Source organism: Tasmannia lanceolata, unplaced genomic scaffold (genome assembly GCF_043159265.1).
Source record: "Tasmannia lanceolata isolate RefF3 unplaced genomic scaffold, GAP_Taslan_0.1 ptg000006l, whole genome shotgun sequence".
Taxonomy (NCBI): Eukaryota; Viridiplantae; Streptophyta; class Magnoliopsida; order Canellales; family Winteraceae; genus Tasmannia; species Tasmannia lanceolata.
The window spans coordinates 17151949-17168807 of record NW_027518683.1 but is presented as its reverse complement, the minus strand read 5'-3'; the positions used below and the strand labels follow the sequence as shown (position 1 = coordinate 17168807).

At 42.9% G+C, this 16859-nt stretch overlaps 1 protein-coding gene across 1 annotated transcript; it reads right to left on the bottom strand.

Moving 5' to 3' along the window:
- Nucleotides 1-207: 207 nt before the first annotated feature.
- On the bottom strand, nt 208-16203 carry LOC143878783 (uncharacterized). The gene is made up of 7 exons (XM_077381014.1): nt 14035-16203; nt 12880-13947; nt 12074-12177; nt 11306-11980; nt 10438-10798; nt 9537-10032; nt 208-275 (listed from the first exon to the last, which is right to left on the bottom strand). The coding sequence occupies exons 1-7, from the start codon at nt 16201-16203 to the stop codon at nt 208-210; spliced, it is 4941 nt and encodes a 1646-aa protein (XP_077237129.1).
- Nucleotides 16204-16859: the final 656 nt, after the last annotated feature.

Here is a 16859-nt window from a genome sequence, read left to right as displayed (position 1 = left end):
GTGACAACTTCGTCTGGTTCGAGCCGGAAGTGGCCGAAAAATGGCCATTTCCGGCTCATCGCCATTAAAAAGCACATTAGTGTAGAAATTGAGATTTTGCATTGAATTTTTCACACACTAAACTTCATTTTAACTAAAAGCTAAAAAGAACAAAGTTTTAGGACACTCATTAAAAAAAATGTCTCTAGTTCATCTCTTCGACTAAATCTAACCAGAGATTGACGGAAAATGGGCATCTCTGTCAGATTTCAGAAGCTCAATTTTTTTTAAGAAAGCTGAAAGTTTGAATCACAATTTTAACCATTAAAATATGAGATTCAAGAAATGTACTCAACATAAAAGTTTTAAAGAATAGATGAATAACACTTTTCTAGTTCACCACTTCTGCTAAATCCGGCCAAAGATGTCTGGAAAATTGACATTTCCGATTTGATTTCAGAATCTCAGTTTTTCAAGAAAGTTGAAAGTTTGAATCACAATTTTAACCATTAAACTATCAGATTCAAGAAAAATACTCAACATAAAAGTTTTAGAGAATAGATAATAGAACACTTTCTTAGTCCTTTCTGCTAAATCCGGCCAGAGATGGCCGAAAAATTGACATTTCCGATCTGATTTCAAAATCTCAGTTTTTCAAGAAAGCTGAAAGTTTGAATCACAATTTTAACCATTAAACTATTAGATTCAAGAAAAGTACTCGACATCAAAATTTTACAGAATAGATCTTCAAACACTTTCTTAGTTCATCAATCCGGCTAAATCTTGCCAGAGATGGCCGAAAAATTGACATTTCTGATCTGATTTTAGAATCTCAGTTTTTTCAAGAAAGCTAAAAGTTTGAATCACAATTTTAACCATTTAATCAGATTAAAGAAAAGCACTCAACATAAACATTTTAGATAATAGATCGTAGAATACTTTCTTAGTCCATCAATCCGGCCAATTCTTGCTAGAGATGGCGGAAAAATTGACATTTCCGATCTGATTTCAAGAAAATAAAATTTCAAGAAACTGAAACTTTTTTTTACTATAGCTCTTCACACACTTCAAATCGGAAAATATCATGAACATAAAAATAGTTCTAAACATCATGCTTAACAACTTTTATGTTCAAAGCTGTTACTAATTCCTATTCGATAAGAGCAGAAATCACGAAAATCCTCATTTTAACCCTTTTTGAGCTGAAATCTTGAAATCAATGTAACTTGCTCAATTCTTCACCAATGTTAACGAATTTTATACCAAAATTTATCTACTCAAGATGATCTACAACTCTTATGTTAAAAGTGTTTGTTGATTCACACCAGAAAAGCTCAAAAAACTCAATTTCTATGATCAACAACATATATGAGCAGTTTTACACAATCAACAACATATATAAATCTAAAATAATGTAGCAACCAACCTATTTTAGCAATTTGTGTTGAAAGATGAAGAAATCTAGGGTGAAGATCTAAAGCTTTGAAGACCATAGGGGTGAAAAAGGATATGAAGGAGGTTGGATGGTCGGATTCCGGCTGGTTTCCGGAGAAGATGAAGAGGGTTAGGGTTTCTAGATCTATTTTCTCTCACAAGATTTCTCACTCTTTCTCTCTCTAATATTTGCAAAGAAAACCCTAATTCCTTCTAAAATGAGGCTTATAACTTCTACTTATAGGAATTTGGGTTAATTTTTAACCCCCATTGGTTATCTTGGACAACCCACCTTATGCGTACTTAAACTTTGTTTTGGATGGGCAAAGGGTGGTCCATAAGAAAAGTTTTAATGAAATATTAAGGAATAAATTCGTGTCCTTTTCCATTGCCCAGGGACACCCCTCACTGCAAATTACACACGTTTTATTTCTCTCAGGCAACCCTCTGGCCGGGATAATACACCCCCCTTCTGCTACACTATTTTACACTACACTATCTACTACACTCGTATGCTAGGCAAACGTTAACGGATCCTGACGAAATTTTAGAGGGACCTAAATGGGATCCTAACCTACTATAGGCTACAATTTGGGATTCTAAAACACCTATTTAAAGGAATTTGTATTCAAAATAAGGGTTTAGGGTTCGGTCAAAATGGGGTGTTGTGGACCCCGATCCCGAGGACGAATGGGCGAGGGACACGAGATCCCCGCATCGATCCTCTAAGATCTCCACAATGTGAAGGAGAGCTCTACCAAGGAACTCTCAAAATGGTGCCACTCACAGCATGGGTGGCGGTATAAGTGAGATACCTCCTGATTCAAGGACTGGCCCGGAACCGAGATGTACCTATAACAAAGAAGAGTCGCCATCCAGGGAAGTAGGCCCTGGATCCCATGAAATACTCTGTTGCAACGGATAACCAGAGATACAAAAAGTTCGTGCCTGATGACGAATGGGGAAGGTGTTAAGCGCCCCCAATTCGCCCAAGTGCAAGCACATGGTCTCTTATGCCATTTTTAATTAATTTTGAAGAATTTTGGGCTAAAATCATGTGAAATGGGAACGAGTATCCCCGAGGAAACGTCTATCTAAGCATGCATGACCCGGGGATGGGCAAAAGAAAATAAACATCCAGATCCTAACTCACCGCATCTAATCCTAACCCATCACATCTAGGAAAGCAGTAACATCCACACGCACAGCTACAGCTAAGCAGATAATCAAGATAAGATGAATAAATGCTACAACTAAGCAGGTGAGAGGACAGCTAAGCACAGCAGTAAACTACCAAAGCAATAGAATAAACACACTAGCATGCGAGCCTATGTAAGGGATAATGATAAGAAAATAATAATCAATCTCATGCTAAGAAAGTAAGCAAGCTAACAGTAGCACATAAGAAGTCAAAGATAAACACACAATAAGCTAAAAGATACAGGGAAAGAAATGAATCGAAAAATCAACGGTGCATGAGGACCAAGAATGCCAGGGAAAAGAAAAAGGAGCGTACGATAGGCTCAGGGGAGCGATTCTAATGAATCAAGCTCAGCGATCCTGATCCGCTGAAGATCGGATAAGTCTCACGATCGTCATAGCCTATCGTTGGGCTCAGCGAGGACAGTCCTTGTGAAGGGGCCACGCTACGTCATCGCCCGTCCCAAAACCCGATAAAACGTCGGAAAACCGATGACACCGGCAAACCACGATCAAAATCGGAAAGGAAATGAAAAGAAGGCTCCGAGTGACCTGGCAATCACCATCCTTGCCCATTTTGGTTTTGGTATTTTTGATAAAAGCTTGAAAGAAATTTTTGGATGCTTGAATGATTTTTTTGAAGGATTTAAATGGTTTTATTGAAAAGTTTGACTGAACTTGGGATGACGATCCCAAGCTGCCTACGTACCCTGTGAAAAGGGATCAAGCCAACGTAGTTCGAAATAGCTTTTCGAAATACGCTTTTATGTTTTTTTGATGTTTTTTGGATTTTTTGTTATTTGATTTTTATGTGTTTTTATCCCTTTTGATTGAAAGGGGGGTTTTGGCTCAAGAGGTTGCCGTCCGTCATCGCCTAAAACCCGAACAATTGCTCCCAAAATCGATGGGATCCCGAAATACAAAGAGAATCCCGAGGAACGTATGAAGAGAAGACTCGAAACTGAGGAAAGGAAAGAAACCCCTAACCCTGTCAGAAATGAGGATCATGAAGAAGAGAAGACCTCTAGGCTCCGTGAGAAGCGATGAGATGTGAAAAGAGATATGAAGAGTTAGGGGTGGCTCAAGAATCATTCCGTCATCGCCTTGACTTAAGAGGAAGTTCTCGAAAATCGATGGAAAGATCATATACGTATGAGAATCTTGAACTCTAACGAAAGCAAGGATGACAAAAGGATGCAATCAGGAGATGAAGATATAAGTATTACTCCACTTCTATGATCACACTAGGATCATAGGCCGAAAAAAACAAGACAACTTCGTGGAAACCTCGAAATCGAATATTGCCAATATCAACAAATAAAGGCCGACACCTATACTCTAGCATCTTTATAAAGGCGCTACTATCTCTTCATGCATTCAAAACCTAATGTCAATACCATTTTTCGAATTGCTCAATACCAATCTCGAGTCTAAAAAAAAAAATGGTTTACAGAACACGGTTTATAGAATGACAAGCAAGGGTACCTATCACACAGTGAATCTGCAAGGGTACCAACCTGTTCTGCAAGGGACGAGCAATGAGCTACTGACATGGAATCTTTCATTTAACATTCCAAAACCACATAGAGAACCACTAAGATGGTCTTCACAAAGCAAAGGGAATGGAACAAGACATGTAAATCAACAAGATCTGGTCACTCTATTTGCCTCTCCCTTTGTCCTCATACACTTCAATTTAAACAGTTTTTTTAAATAGGGCAGAGGTTTTCCCAACAATAGTCCTGGTAAGAATGCCTTTATTAAAATGCGGAGTGCATACATCAGCCCTTATAATCATCTTTGGAAATTGATATCAGTATACCCATATTTAGATATTTTCCCAACCCATCTTCAAGTTCACAGAGCCAAGGAAATGGTGAACACGGGCTCGAGTTTTACATGAACGGAGTGAACATACAATCATTTCACATACTCAGAACTACCTAGCCAAGGAAGACAATTGTGCGTAGCCTCAAAATTCAACAGACTGAACGCGCATCATGAAATATACACCACTAGCAAATATTGGCACCCATGAAGCAATCAAACATGAATAAAAGAGGATCAAGGCATTAGATGGAAAACACACAATCAAGCAAAACAAATAGCAATCATATAGCATGAATAGAAGGGGGATATGTTACCTGATTGCAGGGATCAAGAGCTAAGCGGAGGTTGATTTTGTACCTTCCGAGATCCACGAAAGCGTCACAAAATTTCGCCCAAAATCTGAGGCGCTTGCAAAAGGAGGTCGGAAATGGTGGGAATATAAGTGAAAGAGATTGGAGAAATGGAAGGGATGTGGCTGCTGGGAAGAATATAGGCTGTTGGGAATGGGTTTCTAGGGTCTGTGAAATTGTGGGGATCTTGGAGGGGAGATGGTGGAAAACAATGGAGATGTGGGTAACAGAGATGGCTGGTGAAGAAGGAGGCCGGATTCCGGCACGATTTCGCCGGAGAAGGTGGAGTTGGGCCGGAGATCCGGCGGATTTTCCGGCAAACCCCTCTTCCTCTCTCTCTCTCTCTCTCTCTCTCTCTCTCTCTCTCTGCTGCTCTGTTTTCCTCTTTTTTTGTTTTTGGTGTGGGCGGTGATGGGGAAGATGGGTTTTGATTTTTGGGGGTACAAACGATGGGGTTTCGGTTTTGGGGGGAGAGGGTGGTGAAGGTGGAAGATGAAAGGGGATTTTTGAATGGTGGAGGTGGCTGATGGTGGAGATGTGGGTTTTGGTGGAAAGGGGTTTGGGTTTTGGGGAGAATGAAGAAGAAGGGTTGAGAGATTGGAGGTGGTGGCCGGATTGGAGGTCGGCCGGAGGTTGGAGGGTGGTGGAGAAGGAATGGGTTTTGATTTTTGGAGGTCAAAAAAAAGGGTTTCGGTTTTTTTGATGTGAGGAAGGTGAAGGTGGAAGATGGGAGGGGATTTTCGAAGGGTGGTGTTGGGGTGGAAACGGGTTTTGGGTTTCGGGTTGGAGGTTGAGGGTGGTGGCTGGTGGTGGTGCGGTGTTGGTGGTGCTGGTTTGGTGGTGATTGTGGAGCTGAGGGTGGCAGTGGTGATGAAGGTTGTGGGTTTGGCCGGAGGTGGTGGTGGTTAAGGCTAACAGTTGCAGAGGGTTTGGGCTCTGGGAGATGGTGGAGGTGCGGTGGCCGGGAGGATTCCGGAGAAGGTGGTTGGAGATGGTGGCACGGGTGGAGGCCGATGATGGCTGTGGTGGTGGAGAGGTGATGGTGGCTGTGGTGGTGGAGAGGTGGCTGCAAGGCCCTTCTTCTCCTCCCTCTCTCTGCTAGAAAAATGGGAAAATCCTCCTCCTCTGCTGCTGTTCTCCTCTTAGAAAAATGGGGCTCCCTCTACTACCCACGAGAGATTTTTTTTTTATAGTTAGGGTTGAAACCCCCCTCTGATCTTAGCCATCCATTCCCCTCTTTGATGAATTGGGTCATCCCCACCCTTGTATAAAAACCTAGAACTTTAGGCATGCTCCTCAATCACTACCCTACACCTAGTCCCCTTTTGATCCTATGGTCCTTGATTATTGCTTGCAGAGGAAGTAGTAAAATGTTCCAAAAAGCCCTCTTGCAAATAGGAAATGATATATTCTGCCCCCTTCTCTCTCATGGGCAGCCCCCCACCTAGTGTATTTTATTTCTTCCTTTTGCACTTGAGTGGGCTGCCCCAAGTAATAAAAAAAAATATATATATATATATATATATCTTTCTCCTTTTAATACAAGGGCTTGGTATTGCCACACCTTCCTTGTTTAAATCAACCCCCTTCCGTTTGCAAATGAAACAACCTCACCCTCGCTTTGATAATCACACAAACTCAGCTTGTCTCTTGACAAATTTTAATTCGAAAATGTACCCATTTAATCACGGTCTAAACACTAAGAGACAAGGTAAGTTAGTAAAATATCAAGGAGAGGTCGAGTTAGCATCATCCACACTTGAGAAATTTGTATAGAGAGGTGCCAATACCAAAACTCAGGGGCGCTTTGTAACTCTTTCAATCAATTTTTTTTTGAAAAATGAGCTGGAGGATCAGGGCAATTTGAACGGAGGATGCCAGTGGGGTTCAGAGATCACCCGGGCCTTCAAACGATTTCTAAAATATATGGAAATGGGCATTTTTAGGGTTTTCGGGTTTGATTTTTCAAAAATTTTGGGATTCGGTTCCGGGATCGGGACTTTATTCGATTTCGAGAATTTATTTGATTTTGGGGAAAATGGTCCGGTCAAAATGGGGTGTCTACAGATGCCCCTCTTTGGCAGAGGGCGCTTGTCGCACGAACGCCAAAGCTGAAGAGACAACACATTTTGATCGGCCCAAAATTTCAAATGAAAAGATACGAAAGGGATTGGATGTTTTATTGAATGGCAATTTGGACTTCGAACAATCAGGCGGAACCCACACGCACTGGAAATGAGGTTGGGATAATCAGGCGGAACCTTCACGCCTTGAAAATAGAATTTTTAGTTAGGCGGGACCTTCGCGCACTAACGAGAGACTTGGTTAGGTGGAACCTTCACACGCTAACCACAGGGAAGCTTTGTTATGCGGAACCCTCACGCAGTAACAAGCAATGGAAATTTGTTATGTGGAACCCTCACACAGTAACAAAAGGTGACATTTTAATTAGGCGGAACCCTCACGCACTAATCAAAGGGGAAAGCGTTGTTATGCGGACCCTCACGCAGTAACAAGCGACGGAAATTTGTTATGTGGAACCCTCACACAGTAACAAAAGGTGGAATTTTAATTAGGCGGAACCCTCACGCACTAATCAAAGGGGGAAGCGTTGTTATGCGGACCCTCACGCAGTAACAAGCGACGGAAATTTGTTATGTGGAACCCTCACACAGTAACAAGCGACGGAAATCTGTTATGTGGAACCCTCACACAGTAACAAAAGGTGGAATTTTAATTAGGCGGAACCCTCACGCACTAATCAAAGGGGGAAGCGTTGTTATGCGGACCCTCACGCAGTAACAAGCGATGGAAATTTGATTGAGGAGTAAAATTTTTATGAAAAGAGATACTCTCCTGCTTTTGATTGATTTGAATTAATTTGAATTGATTGATTTGGATTGATGGATTTGGATTGATTTCTTTGGAGATTACATTGTCTCTCCAAAGAAGCGGGAACCTTTTTTTTTTTCAGATTGATCGTTTTGAGAATTGCTTTGTCTTTTGCCGAGAAAATGGGAGTGTGTGTTCCTTGCTGAGGACCGGACTCTCATGATTTGCTGGGATTTTGGATATTGACCCCTTTTTAAAGAATTGGATTTTGCTGGGGATTGAATGCTTTGAGCAGTTGACAGCGGACTCTCTGGGAGGTAAGATGTTAGACTCCATTGGAGACTAGCTTTGCTGATGAGCTGACTATGGAGTAGGCTTAGCTCGGGGAATTTAGAGGTTTGACTCGAGATGCGCTTGAGCTTCTCTCATCTCAAGTTGCTGAAGACATTGGTTTATTCTGATTGTCCTTGTGGATTTGACAGCTTTTATGACTTGGCGTGATTTGCCAAGTCATAAAAGATGCCCCTAGTTATTCGTACTTCCATTACTAGAGTCTTAATACAGCAATACAAATGCAGGGAAACAAGTATTTCATTTCATGAATATTGGATTTACAAAGCTCTGTGTGTAGAGGAAACATGAGAACAATAAGATCAATTCTGCCTGAAAGGACTCTTTCCAATCCGCCAGCTAACAAAATTTCAATAGGCCTGATAGTTTGCCATTCTTCTGAACCTTGCTCTGATTTAATTTGTCTTCCGGAGACGAGACTTCTTGCTTTGGTGCCTGTCACCCCAGCTCTGGGAAAGGTACAGACCATACAAGACCTTGGAGATTTTGACTTGACACGCGACAGACTTCGACAAGTGGCAAGTAAAAGACATTGACAAACACAGGACTTGGATTTCGAGAAAGACTCAACTTGCTTCTTGACCTGACCAACATTTTAAATTGGCGAAGGTTAACCACTCTTAGAGTGACTTGAATACCATGTTTTAAAAGTGATTCATTCCCTGGTCGGTATTACCGTCATGGTCATTAAACCCCTCTGATTGCTTAGTCTTAAATGGCCCTAGTTTAGAGGAAGATTAAAGCAAGTGACGCTGGCACTACTCAGACTTTGATGATGCCATTACTGGGTTACAAGTCTCGTCTGCCCCAGTTGTTTAGCTTCTTTAGAAATCACTGCCACTGACCAAATCGCCTTTTCAGGTTTTCAATCTGGCGGACCGCTTGCCTTAATTTTTGCCTGAATTGCCCTTGCGAGTTTTCAATCCAGCAGGCTCACACCTTGATTTTGCCTAAGCCGCCCTTTCGGGTTTTCAACTTAGCAGGTGAATGACCCTAACTTTTGCTTAGATCGCCCTTGCGGGTTTTCAATCTAACGGGCCTTCAGACTCCATTTTTTTTCTTTTCTTTTTTTTTTTTCTTTTTTTTTTTTTAGCCACAAACCTTTGCCTATTGCACCAAAAGGACTTTTTAGGTGGGTTAAGATTTGAAAGACCGGAGTTTTAATAAGTTTTCCCAGGTTTCGACCGAATCCGGACTAGCCAGACTGCCTACGTACCCCCAAAGGATGAGGATCAGGTCGCGCGTAGTTCAAGGCACAAATGCCCCTAGATTATGGGTTTGGAAAAGAGAATGGTTTTGATTTTGTGTAAGCTCAAAAGGGTTTTGCAAAGGATTCTTTTGATATGTTTTTTTTTTTTTTTTTTTTAGAATTGATTTTTGGTTTGAAGCTCTGGTCGGCCAAGGAAGGCCTTTTGGTGCTTTAAGCATAGTATTTCTTGAGTTGGTCAAGGTTTGTTGGCTCTGTTAGCTTTTCTCCATTTTCATTGAGGAGTCTGACAGCTTTTCCAGGCAGGACTTCATCAACAATGTATGGACCTGACCATTTCGGCTTGAATTTACCCCTGGGATCATATACCGGTGCCCGAAAGGATTTCAGAACAAGATCTCCCTTCTTGAGGTCTCGAACTCGAACTTTCTTGTTGAAGGCTCTCTCGACGCGGCGTTGATACCCCTGAACATGGTACAATGCTTTCAACCTTTTTTCGTCAATCATTTGTAACTCATGATATCTGGCTTGAGCCCAATCAGATTCTGGCAACCCAGCTTCCATCATCACTCTCAGGGAGGGAATTCGCAGTTCAACAGGCAAGACAGCTTCCATTCCGTAGACCAGAGAATACGGAGTTGCACCTGTAGAGGACCTGATTGACGTCCTATAGGCCCACAAAGCATACGGGAGCTTGCTTGACCAATCTTTGTAAGTCTCGGTCATCTTGCTGATGATTACTTTGATGTTTTTATTAGCAGCTTCAACAGCTCCGTTTGTTTGAGGTCTATATGGCGAAGACTTATGATGCTTGATCTTAAACTCCTCACACAGGCGCGCCACCTCCTTCTTGAAATGGGACCCATTGTCTGAAATTAGCTCATGTGGTACTCCATATCTGCAAATGATATTTGCTCTGATGAACTTCGCAACAGAAGCCGAGGTCAATGATGCATACGAAACAGCTTCTATCCACTTTGTGAAGTAATCAATGGCAACCAAGATATACTCATGCCCACTAGAAGACTTCGGACTTATCTTCCCGATGATATCTATTCCCCACACTGAGAACGGCCACGGCGAAGTGAGAGAATGCAACTGAGAAGGCGGCACATGGATGAGATTGGCGTAGACCTGACATTTGTGACATTTCTTCACATAGGCGTAGCAATCTGCTTCCATTGTCGGCCAGTAATAACCAAGTCTGAGAATCTTCCTTGACAGCATCTTTCCGTTCATATGCGGTCCACAGACTCCTTCGTGTGTTTGCTCTATGAGTTCAGCTGCTTGATCCTCATCTATACACAAAAGTTGGATTCCATCGAACGACCTCCTGTACAACTCTTCACCACAGATGACAAAGTTAGCGGCCAATTTCTGAAGAGACCTTCGCTCTTTTCCAGAAGCTTCTGGTGGATGCCCCTTGCCTAAGATGAGGTTTTTGATATCTGTGTACCAAGGCCTGCCATCTGGACACCTCGCTGCTATTTCAATGGCGTTAACATGTGACGGGGCCCATTGAAGTCTTACTTCTAATGGTTGAACTTCCATTGTCGCAGAAATGTCAAGCATCGAAGCCAGAGTAGCTAATGCATCGGCAAAGTGATTCTTCGTTCTGGACAAATGAGTGAATGTGATATTTCCGAATTTTCTGACCAGAGACTCTAGGTAGGTATTATACGGGATCAACTTATCGTCTCTTGTTTTCCAGTTTCCGTTAGTTTGACAGATAATCAAAATTGAGTCCCCGAATACATCTAGGTTCTGAATGCGCAAGGCTATGGCTGCTTCCAAACCTGAGATACACGCCTCGTATTCTGCCATATTGTTTGTGCACTTGAACTGAAGTTTGATGGATATAGGGATATACTCTTTTCTTGGTGACACCAACACCGCCCCTACTCCTTGGCCTCGATTGTTGACTGCTCCATCAAAGTACATCAACCACTTTGTGTCTGGAACTTCATCTTCCACAGTCATTATCTCCTCATCTGGAAACTCTGCTTTCAAAAATTCATTATTTTCTGCTGGTGAATCGGCTAACTGTTCAGCTATCACGCGCCCCTTAATTGACTTCTGAGTGACATAAGTGATATCGAACTCGGACAATAACAACAACCACCTGGCGGTTCTTCCGGTGAGGGCTGGCTTCTCGAACAAATATTTCAATGGGTCCATCCGGGAGAGTAGAAGAACCCTATTCGATAACAAATAATGCCTCAGCTTTTGAGTAGCCCAAACTAGTGCTAGACAAGTCTTCTCAAGAACGGTGTACTTTTGCTCGTACTCCAACATTTTCTTGCTGATATAGTAAATGGCTCTTTCTCGCTTCGACTCTGGGTCTTGCTGCGCTAACATACACCCCATCGCTGTGTCAGTAACAGACAAGTACAGCAACATCGGTTGTCCTGGTATGATCGGTGACAAAACTGGTGGTAGAGCCAAACACTGCTTGATTTTCTCGAAAGCTTCTTGACATTCTTCGTTCCATTTCTTTGAAGCATTCTTCTTTAAGAGCTTGAAAATCGGTTCACAAGTCATTGTCAACTGTGCAATGAACCTTCTCAAGTACTGGACCTTTCCTAAGAACCCACGGATCTGCTTCTCAGTCTTTGGCGGAGCCATTTCTTGAATAGCCTTGATTTTCTGTGGATCTACTTCAATCCCTCTCTGGCTGACCAAGAATCCCAGCAGCTTTCCTGATGTAACCCCAAATACACACTTATTCGGGTTGAGACGGAGCTTGAACTTTTGGATTCGCTGGAAGAACTTTCTCAATGCCCCTGCATGCTCTTCCCTAGTTTTCGCTTTAACGATCATGTCATCAACATATACTTCGACCTCTTTGTGTATCATGTCATGCAGTAAAGTGGTAGCAGCTCTCTGATACGTTGCTCCAGCATTTTTGAGTCCAAATGGCATAACTCTGTAACAATATGTCCCCCATTGAGTGATGAAAGCCGTCTTGATCATGTCCTCAGGAGCCATCTTGATCTGGTTGTATCCTGAGAATCCATCCATAAATGAAAGGAGAGCATGGCCCGCTGTGTTGTCCACCAAGATGTCTATGTGTGGCAAAGGAAAATCATCTTTCGGACTTGCTTTGTTCAGATCTCTGAAATCCACACACATTCTGACTTTTCCGTCCTTCTTGGGCACCGGTACTATGTTGGCTAGCCATTCAGGGTATTCAACAACTTGTATGAAGCCAACATCCAATTGCTTCTGAACTTCATCTCTGACTAGCAAGTCCCACTCTGGTTTCATTTTTCGGAGTTTTTGCTTTTTCGGCCTGGCACCTGGGATTAGGGGAAGTCTATGTTGGACAATGTCTTCACTTAATCCCGGCATGTCATCATAGGACCAAGCGAAAACTTCTTTGAATTCCTTTAACAAGGCAATTAATTCTGCACGCTCTTCGGGAGTTAATGTTTTGCCAATTCGAATTTCCCGAATTAGGGTTTCATCACCAATATTGATGGTCTCGATTTCCTCTTCGAATGGTTTTGCTCGACGCTGCTCCTCCTGCCTAATCATGTGTTTGATTTCAGGGGGAGTTTCGTCGGCATCCTCGTTAGAGGGGGAGTCTTGATTATTATTATTATCAATTTGATCAGATAAAGAAGCAGAAATTGAAGTAGAGACAGGCGAATAAAAAGAAGAGTCTTTTATTTCATTCAAAGAAATCGAAGTTACATCTGTTGACGCGCCTTCAATGGGCTCAGTATTGAAATCTTTAGAAATCTTTACAGACTCATCATCAGACTGGACTATCGTATGAACAGAATCGACAGACTCGATAGACTCAACGGAAGATGCAATGGACTCTGCATCGGACTGAACAACGGCATCGAAAGACTCCTCATCAACGGGCTCGATCACGACTGTACCTGCATCAAAAGAAACATCAGATAAAGCAAACTCTATTTTTGACTCGGAAATGGACATATAGCTAGAGACAACAGACTCTTTGATAGAAACAGGACTGTACTGGATGACGACTCGGGGTATGACCTGGGAACTCCAGTTCGTGAGAGGTCCCTCGGCTGGGGTGATAAGGCTTTCAGGATCAAGGATCAGCGCATCTCCTCGGATCATGGCTACAATCGGTAACTCAACCTGGAACAGGGAATTCAGAAGACACGGCTCAAGGATATCAGCCCAATCAACCTCTGGTTCGATCTCATGAATCTGCAAACTCGGGTATTCATCTGGCAGCTCCATATCGAAAAATATCTCAAACCCCGGCAGCTCCTGCCCTGTCAGTTCATCAACCCACGGCTCTGCGAACCCACAGAATGCAAAGTCATCACCCTCTCTGCGGTATTTACCATTTCTGATCAGACTGAATGATTTCATCGGCAGCTCTAGACCCCGGCGTCGGAGCTCGGACCATTTCCGCATGTAATTTCTCATTTCTCTAATCTCATCACGAGAAGGTTCATATCCGAGTCCGAACAACCCTTCATTCTTTCTCATTACAGGCCATTCGACTATCCCTTGATGATTGCGACCCAGACCTGCACCGGGAAGGTACCCCTGTTTACGCATCATCTTTACAACCCGGGGATTAGTGCTGGTGAGGAACAAAATCTCTTCACTCTTTGCTTTCTCAAATGATATGGCTGTGACTTCTACAGAGAACCCGGTCAGACTAACATCATCTTTCTTTTCTGAGGTACCCTCCTGCGAAATTTGGCCTACCTCTAAATCAGGATCACCCTTGACTGTTATCACCCTGTTGTTTCTGATGAACTTCAGTTTCTGGTGTAGTGAGGAAGGGATAACTCCAACCTTATGGAGCCAAGGTCGGCCAAGCAAGAGAAGGAAAGATGCTTTGATATCGAGCACTTGGAACTCTACTTCAAAGATTTCTCCTCCTATCAGAATTTCGGTTGCTAGCGTTCCAATAACATCGCGTCTGGTACCGTCATACGCCAAAATTCCTTGTTCAGAAGGGATGAAGTCATTCGGCCCAAATCCAAGGACAGCAGCAGTGGCTAACGGACATACGTTCAGTGCGGACCCGTTGTCAACTAATACATCTGGAACCTTCTTACCATTACAGACAACAGTGATCTTCAGTGGACGCGTATGATTGTGACCCTCAGATGTCAGATCTTCATCAGTGAAATAAAGAGTCTTGGACACCCTAGCCATCGCTACCAAACCAACCAGCTCATCAGATGTGATATCTACAGAGACCTGTGCAGCATTCAACTCTCTTAGAACAACTTGACGGTGCTTTGGGGAAGCCATAAGCAAACCCCAAATTGAAATATTAGCTTGGGTCTTTTTGAGTTGGCGTAAAAGACTCTCATCCTCTTCCTCGCAACTCAGCTTGCTCTGCTTCTGCGCTTCTGCGGCTCTTACAACTTCAGCTGGGTTCTCAGCTCTTAACTCGGCGGGTTTGAAAATTCGCCCACCTCGAGTAACATGGCGGACTTCGTCACATTGATCGTTCAAGAAATCAAAGTCATCGTCATCAAAGCTCAGAACATACGGAACCACCTCTTGCACTTCCTCTTCATCACATTGAAGGATGTAGGGACCAGCAGAAGACTCAGCATAGTCATCTTCATCTCCGCCCAGCACATAAGGTTTCTCTTCCTCTACTTCTTCAACTTCCTCGCCAAATGCCAAGACAGTCGGTGAATCGGAAGCGATAGCACAAATCAAGGAAGCAGGGTCAAGGATAGGCTCTTCAGTAAAAACTGCCCCAACTGTAGGTGGAGGGCGCGCAGCATGAGCTGGTAATGGATTCCGGGTAGTGTTTGGCATAAATACAGCAATTTTTTTCGCTTCTATCATGTCCTGAATTTTATGCCTCAAGGCCATACAGTTATCTGTTAGGTGCCCTGTTCCCTGATGATATGCACAGTGCTGATCTTCACGCCAATATCTGGGGAGAATAGGTGGTGGAAGTTTCGGTTCTAAGAGAGTGATCTTTTTGTCTCTTAGTAACTTCTTGAGAGCGACAGATAAAGGGTAAGGTAGCGGATCAAAATGCCTTGGCACTTTCCTCATTGGCTGCTCTGTTTCTGCTACAACTCTTCTCATAGGGCGCGCAGCAACCACATTGCTAACTTCAGGCTTCGAAACTACCATTGGCTTCTTTCCATTCCTCGGATCAAAAGATGACTTCGCCAGAGAACCCTTCAGCAACGCATCTTCAGTTATGGTTCCTGTCTTGATCAAGTGATTGAAATCAGAATAATACTGCGTCGCCATGAAGTGGTAGTACTGCGGAGACAGGTTCTTGACCACAATTTTGATCTGATCTTCTTCAGAAGGGCGGTTAGTCATCTGAGCCGCTTTTCTCCTCCATCTTCTTACAAAAGAGGTAAACGTTTCCTGAGGTCCTTGCTTGATCGCTTTCAGATCCCTCTTCGTAACTTCAATTCCTTCTTCCATTGAAAATTGCTCAACAAACTTGTTAGCAATTTCGTCTAAGGTTCCGAGCTCTTCGGGTTTCAGATGAAGGAACCACTTCTTGGCTACTCCTGTCAGAGACATCGGAAATACCTTAGCGATCTGCTCTGGAGACAGCCCATACCCTTCTAGATTTGAAATGAACGACCTCAGATGACTCCACGGGCACCCCGTCCCATCATATTTATCAAAATCCGGCATTCTGAATTTTGGAGGAAGAGTGACACCAGGGAAGAGGGAAAAGTCAGACATATTTATCTTCTTTGGGCCCTTAACTTGCATGCTTTCAACTTGCTGAGTCAACTTTTCAACTCTATCAACCAATTCCTTCTCTTTGCCTGGCTTGACTGATTGCGGGAGACAGTTCTCCGCTATATACTGCTCGTCATAGAAATCATTTTCAGGAGAAATGACAGACTGAACAAGGCCTGGAATCACATTGGGAGGATTCTGGACGACAGGTTGTTTCGAGGTAGCGGTCCTCTCACTTTTCAACTGAGTAACCTCTTCCTTTAGGGTAGAAACCTCTCTTGTAAGGTTTCTCATCATGTCCCTCATTTCAGCTAACATCTCATTTGACTCGGCCATTTGGTTAAGACAAGGGGAGACAAGTGGAAATACAGCTGGTGAGATAGGTGAAGAAGATCTACGACTTAGTCTCGACGTAGAAGATTGTCGGGACCAAGTAGGCTGTGAAATGGTAACTTTTTTCGAAGCAATGGCTATTGCTTAACTCAGACTCCTGAAATGGAAGTAAGAACACTAATTTAAATTAAGATAATCAGAAAGAATGTTATGCACAAATTGAAACAAGGGATAATACCAACACATCTCCCCTCTGGGTAAAAACCAGCAGTACAACAATTGTAAGAAGGGTCATGACGGCCCATCAAACCTAAACGGATAACCATCACACTCATGTTGTTTCAGATAAAAATCCGACAGCATAACGGCGTTACAAAATGATCATGGCATGGTAAACTCCTGGTTTATCACTAACACTAGAGCATAAAGTCATACTCAGAAGGTTTTAAATAAGATCCGGCAGCATAACAGCCCCATAGAAGGATCATGGGAAGGTAAGCTCATGGTTCCTCAATAACCCTAAAGAATACCGGTCACACTCAATATATTCTGGGTAAAATCCGGCAGCATAACGACTGTACAAAGAGATGTGATAAGGTAAGTACATGGTTTAGCTACCAGCCTAAAAAGATGATGACCACACTCAGGACATGTAGAGA

What these genes read in the sequence shown, in the direction of transcription:
- LOC143878783 (XM_077381014.1), bottom strand. Translation starts at nt 16,203, where the DNA reads ATGGCCGAGTCAAATGAGATGTTAGCTGAAATGAGGGACATGATGAGA. An exon ending in TTGAAGGCGCGTCAACAGAT is followed by an intron (nt 12,178 to 12,879) that starts GTAACTTCGATT and finishes GGATACAACCAG; the next exon opens with ATCAAGATGGCTCCTGAGGA. An exon ending in CTCACCGGAAGAACCGCCAG is followed by an intron (nt 10,799 to 11,305) that starts GTGGTTGTTGTT and finishes TCATTTGTCCAG; the next exon opens with AACGAAGAATCACTTTGCCG.